General features: G+C 45.7%; 1 protein-coding gene across 1 annotated transcript in view; it reads right to left on the bottom strand.

The window, feature by feature from the left end:
- Nucleotides 1-19,918, bottom strand: part of LOC111958140 (hemicentin-1-like) — a 76,307-nt gene that overhangs the window by 15,533 nt on the left and 40,856 nt on the right. Inside the window, exons 26-66 of the mRNA XM_023979324.2 lie at nt 17,556-17,747; nt 15,876-16,006; nt 14,795-14,942; nt 14,473-14,599; nt 14,209-14,366; nt 13,719-13,997; nt 13,456-13,598; nt 13,194-13,344; nt 12,820-13,053; nt 12,582-12,695; nt 12,258-12,445; nt 11,855-11,951; nt 11,522-11,683; nt 11,277-11,390; nt 10,969-11,165; nt 10,735-10,816; nt 10,484-10,615; nt 10,196-10,339; nt 9,880-10,039; nt 9,657-9,781; nt 9,359-9,542; nt 9,143-9,240; nt 8,778-9,047; nt 8,457-8,650; nt 8,273-8,354; nt 8,042-8,172; nt 7,787-7,928; nt 5,673-5,817; nt 5,427-5,554; nt 5,067-5,223; nt 4,840-4,961; nt 4,581-4,745; nt 4,364-4,471; nt 4,087-4,221; nt 3,839-3,973; nt 3,443-3,712; nt 3,122-3,312; nt 2,823-3,036; nt 2,571-2,705; nt 2,261-2,451; nt 1,393-1,474 (exon numbers count right to left, since the gene is read on the bottom strand). Of these exons, the coding sequence (XP_023835092.1) occupies nt 1,393-1,474; nt 2,261-2,451; nt 2,571-2,705; nt 2,823-3,036; nt 3,122-3,312; nt 3,443-3,712; nt 3,839-3,973; nt 4,087-4,221; nt 4,364-4,471; nt 4,581-4,745; nt 4,840-4,961; nt 5,067-5,223; nt 5,427-5,554; nt 5,673-5,817; nt 7,787-7,928; nt 8,042-8,172; nt 8,273-8,354; nt 8,457-8,650; nt 8,778-9,047; nt 9,143-9,240; nt 9,359-9,542; nt 9,657-9,781; nt 9,880-10,039; nt 10,196-10,339; nt 10,484-10,615; nt 10,735-10,816; nt 10,969-11,165; nt 11,277-11,390; nt 11,522-11,683; nt 11,855-11,951; nt 12,258-12,445; nt 12,582-12,695; nt 12,820-13,053; nt 13,194-13,344; nt 13,456-13,598; nt 13,719-13,997; nt 14,209-14,366; nt 14,473-14,599; nt 14,795-14,942; nt 15,876-16,006; nt 17,556-17,747 (6,357 nt within the window). The remainder of the gene's footprint in view (nt 1-1,392; nt 1,475-2,260; nt 2,452-2,570; nt 2,706-2,822; nt 3,037-3,121; nt 3,313-3,442; nt 3,713-3,838; nt 3,974-4,086; nt 4,222-4,363; nt 4,472-4,580; nt 4,746-4,839; nt 4,962-5,066; nt 5,224-5,426; nt 5,555-5,672; nt 5,818-7,786; nt 7,929-8,041; nt 8,173-8,272; nt 8,355-8,456; nt 8,651-8,777; nt 9,048-9,142; nt 9,241-9,358; nt 9,543-9,656; nt 9,782-9,879; nt 10,040-10,195; nt 10,340-10,483; nt 10,616-10,734; nt 10,817-10,968; nt 11,166-11,276; nt 11,391-11,521; nt 11,684-11,854; nt 11,952-12,257; nt 12,446-12,581; nt 12,696-12,819; nt 13,054-13,193; nt 13,345-13,455; nt 13,599-13,718; nt 13,998-14,208; nt 14,367-14,472; nt 14,600-14,794; nt 14,943-15,875; nt 16,007-17,555; nt 17,748-19,918) is intronic.

Genomic DNA, 19,918 nt, shown 5'->3' with positions numbered 1-19,918 from the left:
TGAGCCATGGTAGAGAGGCTTTCCTTGGCTTAACGTAACATTTCCAAGTCAGAGGTCCTCGTTGAGCCATGGTAGAGAGGCTTTCCTTGGCTTAACGTAACATTTCCAAGTAAAAGAGGTATCCACTTTATCAATGGCTGACAGAAATGTTCTGTATCCAGACTCTGGATTGCTTAACATATCAGACCAGTCAATTTGACTTTGACTCTGCTCACTTTTCGGGATATCTTTATCTTACTGTTGCACATTAATATGGTTCATAAATCTATTTTTAGTGATCTTTCTAACCACCAATGTAACATTGTGGTCAGATATGCCAGTTAGTAAGTCAGTGGACTTAGTTATTCGATCAGATCTGTTAGTAAACACCAGATGAATTGAGTATGAGATGACTGTGTTACTCTGGTTGGACCTTGTATTATTTGAGTCAGGTTGAAATAGTCTGTGATCTCTGAGTTTTTTCCAGTTTATATTGAAATTGCTCATGAAGATGATGTCCTTAATATGATCACATTCTTTGAGCATGGCATTTAGATGGTCATAAAACAAGATATCAGATGTTGGTGGTCGATATAATCCAATAATAGTGAGAGAAGTATCAGGGGAGAGGAAGACATTCAGCCCCATACATTCAAGGTCATTGACATGTTTCCATATGATACGATTACATTTAAAGTTATCTTTCATGTACAAAAGCAATCCACCCACTATGCCCTCTCCCCTGTCCTTCCTGAATATGGAATATCCAGGGACACTAAAGGTAGAAATAGGAGAAGATTTCTTCAGACATTTCTCAGAGAAACAGAACAAATCAAGATTAGAGTCATTCAATAAATGTTCTACGAATATTCAGATGACCTCCCAATATTCCTCTAGGCTTGGAACGAGGGTCCCAGAGCATTTAAGCCTGGTTAACGTTTTGAAAAGGTTTCATGGTACAATGTTTTCTAATACCTGCGTTAAGGATACTGAGTTTCTGTCTCGAAGGTGGCTTTTGTTTGGGACATGTATCAAGAGTTGGCATTAAAATGTTATTATCTGCAGACTGCTCATTCTCTTGAAAAGCCATGTTACCGACAGAGGTTATGCTTACATACACAGAATGTCCTTCTCTGACCCAGATATTATAGGCTACTCAAATGTAGATTATTTCAATCATTCATGTTCCACCATTCAGTCTGGATGGCTAATTAGGGGGACTTTACTCCACTTCTCCCAGAATTACATCCTCCATATCAGCCTTTTTGTCTGCAGGTGACCTAACTCCAGACTCTGATGGGGAGCTTGGTACCCTGGGCCGCTTGGGTGTATGTTGATTCCGGATTGTTTGAATGAAGGCCAGCATTTGGAAATAGAGGTTGTGTGACTGTGTTCATGCTCCACATCACTCACTCTGTACTTTGAGAGAAATGGTCCTCTCAGCGACTCCAGCCTCACTCTCAGCCACACACTGGTACTCCCCTGCATCTTCTCTCTGACACAGATATACATGTTAGGGCATAAACACGTTATCATCGTTCTTCTGAAATATGAGGGTTGATATGCTGTTCAGGACCCTCATCCTTTCACTCTTCCAAATAACAATGTCATTTAGTGACATTTCTCCAGTGGTAAACATATTTGCCTTACATTCCACGGAGTGCTTTTATAATTTTTATGTTATTTCAGATATTTAAATGGAACTTTCATCCCTCATTGAGGCATTTAAAAGCTGACATTTTCTAAAAGGGAATTTAAGGTTTTTCCATTAGCTTGTTTGCAGTAAGTGTCATTATGACACCAGAGAGAGAGGAAGTATCACATTAGAGCACTCTGTAGGAAGGGGAACCATTTGTCTTTGAGAGAGTTTTAGCTGCAGGGCGTACAATTACAGCATCAATTACAGAGTTAAAAAAGTTAACAAAATTATAGACACAGAACACAACAGTGAGAGCCTGGGAACATCAATTTCTGAGCTCCCTCTCTCCCTCTCTAGCTAATACTGTTGGCTTTTTAGAATGAGCTCACTACAATCTGACTGGCCAGACTGGCAGACTGCAGTTAGGTCACACAATGTTCCATGACTCAGGACTGCAAATGGAGTGCAGATTGACTGCAGTCAGTGGTCCATCCTCTCACTCTCATTTCTTGTGTAAGCCTACTTTCTTTTTGTTTTTATAGGCATTTTTTACTCTCAAGATATGAACTCTCAAATTAAACTAACACTGGATAAATAGATTTCTGAGGGAGACTGATAGGACAGGTGGAGGGTTGTGTTTACCGTGATGCTGTAGATGGCCAAGGAGCCATTATGGAGAGGTTGCAGGCGAAGGGAGCGGAGAAGGGGTCTGCCGTCATGGACCCAGCGGAGGACCGGACTGGGGTCTCCATGGACAGGACAGTCCAGCATGGCAGTGCCACTCTGGGCCACAGTCTGAGAGGTGTGGGCCTCTCCCTTCAACACCGGTGGTTCTAAGGAGACATGACCATAACACATCCATTACAAACAGTGTACCCCTACCAAGGAATATAAAACAATACTAATACAAATAGAAATAGTCTTAAGGTCATGAGGTGGTGAAAGTACTCACCTCTGATGCGGACAAATGAGAGTGCTCTGATGGTGCCCACACTGTTCTCTGCTAGGCACACATAGGTTCCTGCATCCCTCAAGGTCACATTCTCTATTACCAAGGAGCTTCTGCCTGCCTCGTCCACACTGGAAACTGAGAGAGAGAGACATGTTTGGAGTAATCAAGATGATTACTACTATTACTATATACAGTACCTACGACTACATCATATCGATCATAACATGGAGCCAGTGGAGGGCAGTGGTGTACCTGGATAGGGGCTATTGTTAGCGGTCCAGGAGATGACAGGGGTAGGGGTGCCCTGGGCGTGGCAAGACAAGCTAAGACTTTGACCTTTGTTCATGGTCACGTCAGCAGGTAACTCCTTGAAGGCGGGTCTGATGTTGACGGACAGGCGGGTGTCCTGTCTCACAGCGCCTGCTGTGTTGGTGGCCACACAGGTGAACACACCACCATCATCTGGCTACAAGGGCAAAAACGTTGATCAGTGACCTTCACCTGAACCACCTTCATTATAACGCAATRTAAAACAGAAATGTATCTCTGACCTCTGCCCTCTCAATGATCAGCTCTCCTGATCGCAACACGGTGAATTTGCCAGGCAGGCTGGGAACAATGTTACCATCCTTCTTCCATGACACCCTGGGCTCTGGTGAACCCTGAGCCGCACAGGGCAACAAGGCCTGGAAGCCCTGGATGACGGACAACTCCGGCTGACCAACAGGAATCATGGGCGGGACTAGAAGAAAGACAGAGTCAGTTTATTACTGGCAGATCAGTAACTCTGTTCCATGAGACACTGTTATTCCTAATGTCAGGTTAAATCAAGGTTGAACCTAAGTGTCATATTGACCACATATCACACTCACTCATTATGACAAGCCTCATGTCATGGCTGGCCCTGCCAGCAAGGTTTTTGGCTGAGCAGGTGTACAGGCCAGCATCACTGCGTTGTGTGGCTGCGATCCTCAGGGTGCCATTGGCAAAGAGCTGTACGTGTGCCCCCTCTGTGAGGGGCCTGCGCTCCCTTTGCCAGGACACCTCCGGCTGGGGCTGTCCATCTGCCAAACACTCCAGGCTCACTGGCTGGCCCAGGACTGCTGTGTACTCCTCACGTGGAACTCTCAGCACTGGGGGAACTGGAGCAACATGAAGACACATAGTACCTTTCACTATTGAGGCCCACACATTCATCTAAGTATCAACAAGTGTCTCCATGCTGTTTGAACAACATGTCTGTGCTCTGTAGAAATGTAGTGTGTTACCTTGCAGTACTAGACGTGTCCTTCCTATTGCTGTGCCAGCTTCATTCTGTGCCAGACACTGGTAGGTGCCCGCATCACCCAGAGTGACCCGAGAGAACGTCAGAGCTCCGTTTGAGAGGAGAGCCAGTTTGTGACCTGAAGAGCCATGGAAGGAAGACATCCCTATTGAGAAACAGCAGACTATAAATGACTATTGTGTTATATAATGGCTTGATTTCTTATCAAGTGTCCAAAGAGGGCACTCTCACCAGCTGATATGGGAACACCCTCTCGTTGCCAGGTGATGGAGGGTCGAGGGAAACCCTGCACCTCGCAAGGCAGAACCGTCCCATGATGCAACACTACTTGTACTTCCTCTGTCATAGGCCTGATCTCCGGGGGCTCTGAGTGGGAGAGGGCAAACCCATTAACATGGTTTATCACACACAGATTATTCAACTGTAAAATGAAGACATAAGAGAGTTACAAAGCAAAAACATGAACCATTACTTTATAACCTTAACAACAATCCCCCTGAGGACCCACCTTGCACTGTGAGAGTGATGTGTTTGTGCGTCACTCCTGCAGGGTTCCGGGCAGAGCAAGTGTACCTCCCTGCATGACTGGGGGTAGCAGCTGTGATCTCCAGAACTCCTGGATCCAAAGAGTACAGTAACACAACAATGAACACCAAAGTACTAACATGACAGGATCACTGATGGCAACAGCACCATGTTACCCTCTGAGCAGCAAGTGTACCTACCTGTGGGCAGGACCCGGTAACTCCCTCCCCGGGAGCCCAGCTTGGCTCCACTCTTGGTCCAGCTGACAGTGGGCTCTGGGATGCCCTGTGCATGGCATGGCAGCACCACAGGGGCCATTTTGATAGCAGTGACTGTTGTAATGTCATCTTCAATGGTTGGAGCGACTGAGGGACAGAGAGAAATCTCAGTCTGTTCTGCTGTATGTGAGATGAAAGGGCAGTCTACAAACGTCTGAGTAGGACCTCAAAGCAACAATACCTTGTAGGATGACCTCAATGACCTGGCGCTCCTCTCCAACCTCATTGGCTGCTGTGCATTCAAAGTATCCCTCATCCTGATTGGATGGAGAGGAAATTGTCAGAGATCCAGAGGAGAGTAACCTTAAAAAAAAAAAAAAGTTAAAGGCAATACTTCAGAATGAATCCATTTGGATTATGTCCATTGTGTTATAATTCACACAGGAGAGGTCCTTCTGCTTCATTTACTTGTATGTGCCAGGCTGCTGGTTGGGGTCTAGTGGAGTACCGTTCCTCTTCCAGGTGACTTTAGGGGCCGGTATACCTGTGGTCTCACAGCTCAGTACGGCTCTCACCCCTGTGGTCACCGTCACATTGAAAGGACCAGGGCTGATCGAGGGACCCACTACAGGGACACAACATGGAGTCATAAGGAATGACATACAGATATGTATGGCATACAAACACATTTGACTGTAAGGCACTGACTGTAATGCAGTGGCTGAAAATCACTCTGGATAATGTCTACTAAATGTCCTAAATGTTCATGTAAAAACGTAAATATACCGTGTTATGGTGTGATTCTGTAATTCTCTGAGTTGTATTTACCTAACACACGTAAGTCCATCCCACTGTGATCTGATCCGGCCTGATTGGACACGGTGCAGTAGTAGCGGCCAGCGTCACTCAGCTGAACAGCCTTTACTCGCAGAGAGCCTTCAGACAGCATGGTGTACCTGGGACACACGCAATCAATCAGCTAACTGGACTATCTACCCATCTGTATAAAGACAGTATCCCAACAACCTCTATAGCCTAAGTTAAGTGGCTGGAACAAAAGCAGTAAGTCCTTACTTGTTATTGTCAGGATCTATAGGGATGCCATTTTTCCTCCACATGACCCTAGGTGAGGTTTCCCCCTCTACTTCACAGGGCAGGACTGCATCCTGCCTGATATGTGCAGTGACCTCAGAGCTGCTCTCTCTGATGACTGGTGGCACTGAGGCGAAAAATAAAAGAAAACACACGTTCAAATGGATGAAGGTTTAATCTGATGAGTCCAAATTTGAGATTTTTGGTTCCAACCGGCGTGTCTTTGTGAGACGCAGAGTAGGTGAACGGATGATCTCTGCATGTGTGGCTCCCAACCTGAAGCATGGAGGAGGAGGTGTGAGGGTGCTTTGCTGGCAACACTGTCTGTGATTTATTTAGAATTCAAGGCACACTTAACCAGCATGGCTACCACAGCATTCTGGAACGATACGCCATCCCATCCCATCTGGTTTGCGCTAAGTGGGACTATCATTTGTTTTTCAACAGGACAATGACCCAACACACCTCCAGGCTGTGTAAGGGCTATTTGACCAAGAAGGAGAGTGATGGAGWGSTGCATCAGATGACCTGGYCTCCACAATYACCCAACCTCAACCCAATTGAGATGGTTTGGGATGAGTTGGACCGCAGAGTGAAGGAAAAGCAGCCAACAAGTGCAGCCAACAAGCATATGTGGGAACTCCTTCAAGACTGTAGGAAAAGCATTCCAGGCGAAGCTGGTTGAGAGAATGCCAAGAGTGAGCTTGTGTGGCCTACCACTTCGCGGCGTTGTTGCTTCAAGACATTTTCACTTCACAATAACAGCACTTACAGTTGATCGGGGCAGCACTAGCAGCAGGGCAAAAATAGTTGGAAACTGATTTGTTGGAAAAGTGGCATCCTATGATGGTGCCACATTAAAAGTCACTGAACTCTTCAGTAAGGCCATTCTACTGCCAATGTTTGTCTACGGAGATTGCATATACTGTATATACACATATATATTAATTATACTGAAAAAATATATAAACGCAAAATGTAAAGTGTTGGTCCTATGTTTCATGAGCTGAAATAAAAGATCCCAGAAATGTTCCATATGCACAAAAAAGCTTATTTCTCTCAAAGTTTGTGCAGAAATTTGTTTACATCCTTGTTAGTGAGCATTTCTCCCTTGCCAAGATAATCCATCCACCTGAAAGGTATGGCATATCAAGAAGAGGATGAAACAGCATGATCATTACACAGGTGCACCTTGTGCTGGGGACAATAAAAGGCCACTCTAAAATGTGCACTCTTGTCACACAACACAATGCCACAGATGTGTCAAGGTTTGAGAGAGCGTGCAATTGGCATGCTGACTGCAGTAATGTCCACCAGAGCTGTTGACAGAGAATTTAATGTTCATTACTCTACCATAAGCCATATGTCCAACCGGCCTCACAACCGCATACCACGTGTAAGGTTTGCAGATGTCAACGTTGTGAACAGAGTGCCCCATAGGGCCGGTGGGGTTATGGTATTGGCAGGCATAAGCTACGAACATTGAACACAATTGCATTTTATCGATGGCAATTTAAATGCACAGAGATACCGTGACGAGGTCCTGAGGCCCATTGTTGTGCCATTCATCCGACGCCATCCCCTCATGTTTCATGGCCCCATGTCGCAAGGATCTCTACACAATTCCTGGAAGCTGAAAATGTCCCAGTTCCTCCATAGCCTGCATACTCACAAGACATGTCACCCATTGAGCATGTTTGGGATGCCCTGGATCGACTTGTAAAACAGTGTGTTCCAGTTCYCGCCAATATCCAGCAACTTCACACAGCCATTGAAATGAAGTGGGACAACATTCCACAGGCCACAATCAACATCCTGGAGATGTGTCACGCTGCATGAGGCAAATGGTGATCACACCAGATACTGACTGGTTTTCTGATCCATGCCCCTAAACATTTTTTTAAGTATCTGTGACCAGTCATGTGAAATCCATAGATTAGGGCCTAATGAATTTATTTAAATTGACTGATTTCCCTATGAACTGTAACTCAGTAAAATCTTTGAAATTGTTCCATGTTGCGTTTATATTTTTGTTCAATGTAAATTAAATTCACCGAATGCATGATCCCAATCCTCTGTTTAACTCATCAACTCACAGAGGATCTCCACAGTGAAGAAAAGGCTGGTGCTTCCGGCCATGTTGGTGACCACACAGCTGTACTGGCCACTGTCCTGAGGCCTAACATTCTGGATCTCCAGGTACTGACCCCCGGCAAGCCTCTGGATGCGACCCCCCAGCTGGAACCAGGAGAGAAAGGGAGAGAGAGACAGAAACAGAAACAGAGACAGAGTCAATAAGATTATATAACACCATGTATTTTGATTCCTGCCACCCTGACGTCCAGTCTGACCTGTAGTCTCACGTCGTCCTTGTACCATTCTATGTCAGGTGCAAGGTCAGCCTGGCACTCCATAGTCAGGTGTCCTTTGGCTGGGACTGACAACAATCTGACATCATCAGAGCCAAGAAGAGTTGGGGGAACTGGAACAGGGAGACACAACCGTTGATAATCAGAATCAGACAAGTACCTTGTCATCTTTTGGCAGGACCAACAAGTATGGCTAGTAAACGCATGTATCACCTTGAACCCGGACCCAGTGGTTCTTTCCATCCTCGCCCGCTGGGCTGGTAGCCAGACAGGTATAAAGACCTGCATCCTCTACCTAACAACCGAGATATCACTGGTTATTATCTGGTGTTTATCATAATTCAGCAATAAGGTCTGAATGTCAACTAAATGCTGTGTCATTGAGTTTGTGACTCACCTGCACTTGGGTAATCCTAAGAAAGTGTCCATCCTCCTGCACTATCTCACTATCTCCCTGTAAGGGGCGCCCATCCTTGATCCAGCTGAGGGTAGGAGGAGGGATGCCCTCGGCAGTACACTCCAGCTCCAGAGCAGTGTTCACAGCTACCATCAATTCTTCTGGAGAACTGGAGATGGAGATCTTTGGAGGCTCTGTATCGGACAAAACGACACCATTGTTAAAACACAAAATAAATACTAACATGACTAACATGACAACATGATATTTGTTTGTAGGTTATGTTTGGGTGAATGGAGAATGTTTGTTCTGTCTGCTCACCCAACACAGTGAGGTTGAAGCTCTTGGTGCTGCTGCCAGCCTGGTTGCTGGCGACACAGCTGTAGAGGCCTCTGTCAGAGAGCCCCACATCAGGCAGCTGCAGCCGTGTCTCCTGGCCGTCCAACAGCAGGTTACGGTGCAGGGACAGGGGCTGGCCGTCCTTCAGCCAGGTCAGGGAGGGAGGAGGGACACCCCGTGCCTCACAGGTCAGTGTCACCAAGGATCCCCGCACCACTGTGACTGACTCTACAGGCTCCACACCTGGAGGCACTGACACAGAGACAGATACACAGATATCAGTACACACATATACAGCTCCTTCAGATCAGTAGTGTACGCATCAAAAGGAGATGGGGAGTTAGTACCTTGAACCTGTACGTCAAAGTTGAGCTCGGCGAGGCCAGCGCGACTGCGTGCCACACATGTATATATCCCAGAGTCTGCCAGCTGCACTGGAGAAATCCTACACACACACAGGGCATGTACACAGCTCCAACACACTTTCTAAAACATTATCCTTCATTAAGGCATTTTTGTGAGAGACGAACCAAACTTGACATTTGACATGTGTAGAACCTTACCTAAGTACAGCGTCTGCTGAGAGAAGGCGGGTACGGGGAGACAGGAGCAGGGAGCGTCCATTTCTCAGCCAGCTGATCTGAGGTGGAGGGTTTCCCGCTGCTTGGCACTCCAGTGTCACCACACTATCCTGGGTGGTCTGCACCTCTCTGGGGGCGCTAGTCTCGCCCGAGATAGAAGGGGGTACTGAGGGGCATTACAAAATCATTGTTACCTAGAATCTAAAAAACTTCTGGGAAGATCAGTACCAATTAAGTTAGGACATATTTTTGATCAACAGGTAGATAAAAGACAACAGACCCAGTACAAAGAGGGTGTAGATCTTGTTCTCCTGGCCAGCAGCGCTGACAGCCAGACAGGTGTACGTCCCAGAGTCCTCAGGCCTGAGCCGTAGCAGGGTTAGAGTGCTCCCATCAGGGGCTATGCTGTAACACAGGAGACAAGCATATCAGTGATTACTAAGAGCATAACACTGGTACACAGACCTAGGCTGGAGTCTGCACTGTAAGCAAGACGGACTCACTCTATTTTTTGGGGGTCTGAATCTTCCAGAGTGGCGCCGTTCTTCAGCCAGCTGAGGTGGGGTGCAGGTGTCCCTGTCACTCTGCACTCAAGAGTCAGATCATCGCCCACTGGGGCACTCAGGTCAGACGAGTGGCCAGAGTCCAGGATCGTGGGCGACACTGAAACAAAAGGTCAGCAATATGACTCACAGCACTGACTCAAAGTGGAACAGAGGCCATGCAGAAGGTTGGGATTCTCTTACAAAATGTGATTCTCTTGGGTTTAATCTAATTTTCAAAGGTGGGAGATTGTGTAGTGGACAGCCTGTAGCCTACCTTGCACTGTGAGAGTGTAATCCTTCTGAGTCTGTCCCTCCCTGTTCTTGGCCACACAGGTGTAGGTCCCAGCGTGAGAGAGGGTGAGAGGACCCAGCTCCAGTCTGTTGCCTCGTACCGACCACTGCCACTGCAGACTGCTCTCTGGGCAGGAAAAAAGCACACCGAGGTCAGCCTAAACCAACAGCTGGAGGTCTCATTCATTCAATAGCATTAATACAAGTGTCAAAATGTGATCTTGTTAAAACTGAATTTTCACAGTTCATTTATGAAACTTCCCCCTCTTACCAATAGGGTTGCCATCCTTCAGCCAGGTGATGCTAGGTACTGGGACCCCTGTAGCTTCACACAACAAGGTGACATGCGAGCCCAGGTTTTGAGTGAGAGACTCATGAAGAGGCCCATCCAGGACAGGGGGAACTGAGGAGAGGAACATCATAGAGAGAATGAGATTCATGATACTGTGACATCTGATATTCCACTATTACCACATGTAAGAAACAGATCTAATTGGAAGGTACATGGGAGGCAAGTCTCACCATGGACAGTCAAGCGGAAGGTCCTGTCCACCTGTCCAGCCACATTGGACACCTTGCAGGTGTAGATTCCACCATCAGCCATCTATGGACCATGAACCATAGATAGTGTGAAACAGAACAACAGTGTTTCACTTTGATACTTAAAACAGGGTTAATCTCATGCCCTCAGTTATCAGTGCTAATGCTTGAGACAGTTAGAGTAGCACAAACTGAAGGTGATGACAGTGTGTTTACCTGCACTCCCATGATCTCCAGTGTCTGCTGGTCCACCTTCAGTCCATTCCCAGCTGCCAGCTGTAGCCCGTTCCTGTACCATGTGACCTCAGGCTCCGGGATCCCCCGAGCCTCACAGCGCAGAGTGACAGACGAGCCCATCTGAGGGGTCACGACCYCTGACTCAGAGTCAAGGCGGGGCTTCAGCGTGGGCAGGACTGCAAACCACAGCAGGAATAAAATAGTAATTGTAAATCCTATTCCAGATATTGTAGCAGGTGAAGTGTGACACTGATGAGGGCAGCACAATACTAGCGTAGTGTTCTCACCATAAACACTGAGTAGGATGCTCTTCTGGTCCTGGCCTGCTGAGTTGGTGGCAGTGCACACGTACTGTCCTGCATCCTCTAGTCTGGCCCGGGGMAGCTGCAGCATCTGACCTCCTACAGTACAGACAATACATWGATTACAATGCATAGTTTATGTACAGTGATTTCATCAGACATTTGAGTACACTGGGAGTTATGAAGCGTGCTATGGGCTCTGGGCAATGTGTTTAGGAGCTAGCTCTGACCGGGCAGGATGTGGATTCCCATGCTGAACTGGAGGATCTGTCCATCTCTGGTCCATGTGATCTCTGGAGGAGGGTACGCCTGGACATCACACAGCAGGGACACCATGTGTCCCTGGATCACACTCACCTCCTCCTCCCTGCCAGCCACCATCCTTGGGGGAACTGGAGAGGAACAGGAATCAACCATCACATGTCACATACATTCACAATAACACACATTCACAATAACACACACACATTCACAGGAAACCAGAAAGTACCCCTGTCCTTCCTGTGTGAATTGAAATAATCCTCTCAATGTGGTATTTGAATGACATTTATATTCCATCTGACCTTTCACTGTTAGACTGAAGAGCTTTTCCACTGCTCCAACCTTGTTTTCAGCCACACAAAGGTAGCCAGCCATGTCTGATACCTGCACACTGAGGACCTGAAAGACAGAATAACACTATAGACCTACACCTCTTTAAAAAAATGTTTAGATATTTTCAAAAACTCAGTGCTACAATAAAAATAAACATCAAATCAATAAAAACACACAGTACAGCACATAAAGACACAAAAGGCCACAAACGATCACGTGACAGAGGTCCCTGTATTGCATTATAATATATTAGTGACACCAGCAGAGGAGGGGGGGAGGCAGGGAGGCGTTGACGTTCAACCAAGTGAAGTTCTGACACTGTAATATGCAGTGCATTGCTTTGTTCCAACCATGTCATAATGGGATTCTGACCTGTAGTTGTCTCCCGTCCTTACTGATGCTGTGGTGTTGTCCGGAGTGCAGTGGTRTGCCGTCCCTCAGCCAGGAGATTGCTGGTGCTGGATGACCCGTCACGTCACAGTGGAGAGCCACTGTACTGTTCACTACCGCCCCTATCTCCTGCATGAACTCATCCAACTGGCCAGTTATCACTGGGGGAACTGGGCAAACAGGACGTCAACATAGAGAAACATTAGGAAATGACTCCTTGGCCTTTTCATACATTTAATAGTTGTTAGGCTATCGCTGAAAAATGAGTTGACAGAATGACAGGAAGTAGTAAGAAAGCATGCCTACCCAGCACATCCAGGTCAAAGTGCATGCGGTCCTCTCCTGCTTCGTTCACCGCCTGACATGTATATTTTCCAGCATCCTCCTGCTGGACTCGAGGGATCTGGAGCACCTGCCCACCTAAAGAACAACAACATAACACAGCATCCCATTGGATCACAGTGGAGTTGATGCTGCAGTAGTGCCATACTGATCATTGTACCGGTTTGATATCCTAGACCTAGAGRGCATGGACCCATCTCACCTGGCAGCAGTACCACTCCGTCAGCAGTGGAGAGCTTGTGTCCCTCTCTGTACCAGCTGAGACGGGGCGAGGGGATGGCGTTACTCTCACAGGACAGGCTGATGGGATGCCCCAGGACCACCTCTCTCTTCTCAGTTATCTCATCATCTCTGTCCCCTCCATCCTCTTCTTCATCCTCTCCTCTCAGACCCCATGCTGCTGCACCGTTACTCACCCGATGGAAGATGGGAGGAACTGGAGAGAGAGAGAGAGAGAGAGAGAGAGAGAAATAATGTTCAGTTAGTATCACAAGAGTGCTATGAGATTAGGTTGCACAGTGTCAATGAACGAATCTTGCCAAGGGCAGACAGTGTCAATTCCATGCGTGGACACACCCTGAATGGTGACATGGAAGTCTCTCTTGTCCTCTCCTGCAGTGTTGGTGACCACACAGGTGTATTGTCCCTCATGGGAGAGTATGGCATTGTCTATGTGAAGGAACTGGCCACTCTCACGAATACCAGTGTGGGAGTTCCTAGTCAACAACTAGAAACATAAGGTACAACACCATCACGTTTTCATATTAGCAGAAATAGACATCTATGGCGCTAAATTGAATTATGTGAAATAGCTAGACAGACAGAAACACAAACCAACCAGTCCATCTTTGAACCACTGGGTCTYGGGTTCAGGGAAGCCTTTAGCCAGACAGGACAGGRTTAAYGARCCATTGATACGCACTTTCTCATCTTGGCCGCCGAAACTCAGAGATGTAGAGTTGCCTTCAAGCTGCGGTGGAACTGATCAAATGAACCAGACATTCAAAATCCTCTCCTGCATTTACATTTCATTTTGTTGATGTTAGACTACATTTTATTCTGTACTCTAGAATCAACCCTCTCCCTGTCTGGTTCACTTACCAAGCACACTGAGTGAGTAGTGTTTGAGAGTGGTGCCTGCAGGGTTTGAAGCTCGGCAGGTGTAGATACCAGCACTGTCTCCATGTGCTGTCCCCAGCCGCAGCGCCTGCCCACCCCGGGTGTAGGTGAGCTGGGCACTGGACACGATGGGCTGGTTGTCCTTCAGCCAGGTGATACTGGGCATGGGAGAACCTTCTACATCACAAGGCAGAACGGTGGGGAAACCCAAAACCACAGACACCTCTGAGGTCTCACTGGGGCCMCTGATGGTGGGGGGAGCTAGAGAAACAGGGGGAAGGAGGGGAGAGTGAGGATAGAGAAAGAGAAGGTGACTTTCTCAAGGTATACTGTAGTATAGAAGGTGAATCTGCTTCATTGATAAATCTGCTTCATTGACAAACATTGATAAACATTGAGTTTTAATGAGATTTTTGGAAGTTTGTGTTGTATGTGTGAGTTCATTGAGAAGGAGACATGAGAGAAGGGATACCTAGCACTATGAGTCTGAACTGGCGCATCTGTGTCCCAGCGCTGTTACTGGCCAGACACTGGTACAAGCCCTGGTCCCTTAGTCTGACTGCCTTCACCTTCATCACCTGGCCCTGATCATGGAACTCCACATGGGGGTCACCATCCTTGGACAGCACCCTGGAGAGGAGGAATAGGGATCAATACACCAAAGCCCGATTGTGTACCGATTAATCCCCACACAAAATCTGATATCAAACTCATACAACTATAATGGAATACTCACTCTCCATCCCGGCTCCATTCAACTTTGGGGGCTGGGCGCCCACTGACCCGACACTGGAACTCCACCTCCTGTCCTGCAACCACTGACAGGTCTTGTACCCTGGATGTCCCCGAGATTACTGGTGGGGCTGACACACACACACACACACACACACACACACACACACACACACACACACACACACACTCAATTAGGCTTAAGAAAGCATACAACTCTGCCTTGGACCTGTAATGGCTGCTTGTTTACTTTCCTTAAACTTAAAATGTGAAATCAATGGGAGCGGTAGGACCACAACTTGATTTGAAGCACTATGAAGGATCACCTTGTACTACAATGTTGTAGTCCCTTCGGGCCTGCCCGGCTGTGTTACTAGCTGTGCAGGTGAACTGGCCACCATGCTCTTCCTGGACCCGGTAGATTCTCAGAAGTCTCTTCCCATTCTGAAGGTACACTCCAAGGGAGTCCACCACCTATACACATAATTAGTGCTTGTTACTGTATGATAAATATTGAACTGTGATAAACTAAATTACCACTTGGTGTCACTGTGTTGCTAGATACAAATAACATGATTGTCATTGACAGTTAGCAGTAGAAGTATCCCAGCTAACAACAAACATTCCCACAAAATGTTCCCTTATGAGTCTCATTAGGACATTAACTAACGTTTTCATAGGAATGTTACTGTGATGTGCAAGGAATGTTTCCAAGAGACCATTTCCTTAAKGTCAAATAGAACTTACCCAGAACATGGTTACCATGTTCTCAGATATTAATGTTCTAGACACATTGCAAGAACATTCAAGTGTCCAGTTTTCTGTGGGTTCTGAGAATATTCCATCAAAGTCCCACCAAACATACACAGAACATGGGCCTTGATTGGCTCTGCAAAAGTAACAAGATGTGATGTGTAATGATTTTTTGGGGGCACGTGTGTAGAACATTAATATCTTACATTCTGAGAACATGGCAACCATGTTCTGTGTATTTTTGATGTGACGTTGATGGAATATTCTCCTAACCCTCAGAAAACCTGACACGGGAATGTTGCATATTCTGAGAAAATGGAAACCATGTTCTATGTTTGGTGGGACATTGATGGTATATTGTCCTAACATTCAGGAAACTGGACTCATGAATGTTCTTGCAATGTGCAATAAAACGCGTCTAGAACATTAATTAAAACATGCTAAAAAGGTTCTCCGAAAGTTTTAGTTAACATAGAAATAATGTTCCCCTAACTAACAAAAAACTGGACACTCAAACATTAGGGGAACATTACAGGTAACAATACAACAATATTCTCTCTCCCGAGAAGTGTTAACTGAGATGGTAACATACAATATACAACATTTCTTAGTGTTTTTTAAGAAGCTTAATTGAATGACTGGTAGGTGGCTCACATTATGTCCGTCTTTAGTCCAGGTGATTGTGGGGGAGGGGATACCAAAGGCATCACAGCCGAGAGTGAGGGGCTGCTTCAGGGTGACAGTCAGGTTCAGGGGCTGTCCATCATCCTGGATCTCGGGGGGAACTGGAGGAGTACAGGAGACAGACATAATCTGGAAGTCCCCTTATTAACACATTTGTGACTAGTTTCAGTAAACTAGGCGTATGTCGCGGGTCACTACTTCACAGGAGAGCCATTTGAAGGTCAACTTTATTTTAATCAAAATGTGTTTTTTTTTGGCAGAAATGCCTTCTGGAACATGTGAACTTTCATGTGCCCTTAATAAAATACTTGTATGCCATCTGTAAATACAAAGAAAATTGTTAAATTACGAGCCTAGTTGGTTTAGCCACAGAAAAAGAGGCAACCTCCCCGCTAGCCTTGATTGGTAGAGATAATGAGTGGGCTGCACATGCCGAGAGATGAGTTCGGATTGGTCTGCCATATAGCACACTTCTGTCTATTTGAGCTGGTCAGTATGTGTAGGTAATCCTGTCTAATGCTGCTTTTTTTATGTATCACGTAGTAGAACTGCATTAGTGTTGCTCTTCACTTTCTGGAGGACCGAGTTTTGAAATCAGTGGAATTAGAGTATGATAGCTAAGGAGATGGAGAAAACACCTGTCTCCGGATTACATCTTCAAACTAAAGGCAACCATGGCATCCGTGACAGGGAGAAGCATCCATCTATGATGTAAATGGGTAAGATAGTCTTGCTAGCTACATTTTCAGATTACACATTTCTAATTTTGACAGAAAGTCATTTTTTCATTTCAAGTTAAAGTGTACTGTTAGCTAGCTAGCTAACGTTAGCTGGCTGGCTTGCTAGCTAACGTGACGTGTATGATCTTATTATTCGAATCTCAGAGCCATTTGCTTGTCTAGTTATAGCCTAATGTTAGCTAGCTAACATTGAACCTGGTTGGTTAGCTACCTGCAGATTSATGCAAGGTAGTAACCCAATCATGTGTTGGGATTATAGTTCATTGTTTACCTAGCTAGCTAGCTACATGTCTTAACAAAAGAAGACATTTCAATAGAATGTCACTGCGACAACTGTTGATCGACGTAGCTGGTAAATTCGCTCTGGCTATCTACYCCGATTTCAGAGCACTCTCGTCTGAGTGTGCCAGAGAGCAGAATAACTGACAAAATTATGAATGCTCAACACCTAACCAGCTCTGCTAGGGTGAATAAAATGATCAGTGAGCTGKTCTCTCATTTGTGTCTGGAAGTAGCTAACAAGCTAGCCAACGTTAGCCAGGTAGCTTGGGTGCTTGACTGTTGTCGTTAGGACAGAATGCTCGGATCAATGTTTAAAGAGATGGGTGTGGTGAAAGCTTAAGAGGGTGTGAATGATGCTGAATGGGTGTAGACAAAGAAGAACTCTCAAATTTTCTCAAAAGTGAGATTACAAGTTTATCAACTTTCAAAGCAGAATTACTTTCCCCTTGTTCCTCAAATGCAGTGTGTGATATAYCATTTTGTAGCTCTGTGTCTCTGCTTTAATCCAATGTAAAAAACACAATTTCAAATTTTGCTACATAAGACCGAATCAAGGCGGTCGGTCACATTTTATTGTGATCTGAACTGACATCAGGTCTGTATAAAGTTCGAGTTTATGAGGTCTCACCATTCACTTTCAGCCGTGTCTTCCGCTCAACAGAGCCTGCATCATTGCTGGCCACACACTTGAAGTCCCCGCTGTGACTGGCAGATGCAGAGCCAATCACAAGAGAGCCATCTTCTGCCACAGAGAACTCTGATTGGTCAGGGAATATCCCAAGACCGTTCTTGAACCAGCGCACCTTTGGAAAGGGTGAGCCTGCGGGTGTAGAGAGAACAGAGAGGTGGTGTGAGTAGYGTTGTAAGGAGGTCTGAGGAGGGATTTATCGATCATAACTGACAGAAACAAAATKTACTTCTGTCCCTGTGCTCCCCCACAGGAGGGCTGAATGGGCAAGAGTCCCAGACTGGAAAAAGCGGGCCCTATATTTATCTATTGGACAGCAGGACAGCAGGGGAAACGTTGCCAAATTGTTACTGAGACTGAGAACCCTATTGGTCCGTGGGCTAGGATACTTCAAGGCTAGAAAGTAGTACACAAAAGCCAAACACAATATATTGGTAGATGCCTGATTTAAAGTACTGGTGTCATGATTTACTAACAAAATCATAGGTGAGGATCCTGGGCAGTAAGAATAGTGGTTGGGCCAGTAGTTCAAAGCCTTGATGTGATGTATCGGCGACTGAAACAGATGTGTTTGGAGCTTTACAATGGGGAAAAGGGCCGGGARCAGAGAAAGGAGTCTGGGATGGAGTTAGTGGTGGAGCAGGGGACTGAATGGTGTTTGGTGGGCACACCATTACCCCATATAAGCCAGTCTGACGTATCTCTTACATAAGAAGGACAGGACATACATACAGTTGGAAGTCGGAAGTTTACATACACTTAGGTTGGAGTCATTAAAACTCATTTTTCAACTACTCCACAAATTTCTTGTTAACAAACAATAGTTTTGGCAAATCGGTCAAGACATCTACTTTGTGCATGACACAAAAAAAAAATCCAACAATTGTTTACAGACAGATTATTTCACTTATAATTCACTGTATCACAATTGTGCCAGTGCCTTTAAACAGCTTGGAAAATTCCCGAAAATGATTTCATGGCTTTAGAAGCTTCTGATAGGCTAATTGACATCATTTGAGTCAATTGGAGGTGTACCTGTGGATGTATTTCAAGGCCTACCTTCAAACTCAGTGCCTCTTTGCTTGACATCATGGAAAAATCTAAATAAGTCAGCCAAGACCTCAGAAAAAAAATTGTAGACCTCCACAAGTCTGGTTCATCCTTGGGAGCAATTTCCAAACRCCTGCGTTCATCTGTACAAACAATAGTACACAAGTATAAACACCATGGGACCACGCAGCCATCATACCGCTCAGGAAGGAGACGCGTTCTGTCTCCTAGAGATGAACATACTGTGGTGCGAAAAGTGCAAATAAATCCCAGAACAACAGCAAGGGACCTTGTGAAGATGCTGGAGAAAACAGGTACAAAAGTATCTATATCCACAGTAAAACGAGTCCTATATCGACATAACCTGAAAGGCCGCTCAGCAAGGAAGAAGCCACTGCTCCAAAACCGCCATAAAAAAGCCAGACTATGGTTTGCAACTGCAGATGGGGACAAATATCGTAATTTTTGAAGAAAAATGGGGGAAGCTTGCAAGCCAAAGAACACCATCCCAACCGTGAAGCACGGGGGTGACAGCATCATGTTGTGGGGGTGCTTTGCTGCAGGAGGGACTGGTGCACTTCACAAAATAGATGGCATCATGAGGAGRARAATTATGTGGATATATTGAAGCAACATCTCAAGACATCAGTCAGGAAGTTAAACCTTGCTCGCAAATGGGTCTTCCAAATGGACAATGACCCCAAGCATACTTCCAAAGTTGTGGCAAAATGGTTTAAGTACAACAAAGTCAAGGTATTGGAGTGGCCATCACAAAGCCCTGACCTCAATTCATATGGAAAATTTGTGGGCAAAACCGAAAAAGAGTGTTTGCGAGCAAGGAGGCCTACAAACCTGACTCAGTTACACCAGCTCTGTCAGGAATGGGCCAAAATTCACCTCACTTATTCTGGGAAGCTTGTGGAAGGCTACCCGAAACGTTTGACCCAAGTTAAACAATTTAAAGGCAATGCTACCAAATACTAATTGTGTGTACGTAAACTTCTGACCCACTGGGAATGTGATGAAAGAAATAAAAGCTGAAATAAATCATTCTCTCTACTATTATTCTGATAAAGTGGTGATCCTAACTGACCTTAGACAGGGAATTTTTACTTGGATTAAATGTCAGGAATTGTGAAAAACTGAGTTTAAATGTATTTGGCTAAGGTGTATGTAAACCTCCGACTTCAACTGTAGGTGTGTGGACATCCAGTCCAGCTTTTTGCATTAAGAGCAGAGAAGGAAGTAAACCC

The sequence above is a fragment of the Salvelinus sp. IW2-2015 genome, linkage group LG33 (genome assembly GCF_002910315.2).
Source record: "Salvelinus sp. IW2-2015 linkage group LG33, ASM291031v2, whole genome shotgun sequence".
Lineage (NCBI taxonomy): Eukaryota > Metazoa > Chordata > Actinopteri > Salmoniformes > Salmonidae > Salvelinus > Salvelinus sp. IW2-2015.
Note: the sequence above shows the minus strand (reverse complement) of the source record. Positions and strands in the feature narration are given on the sequence as shown.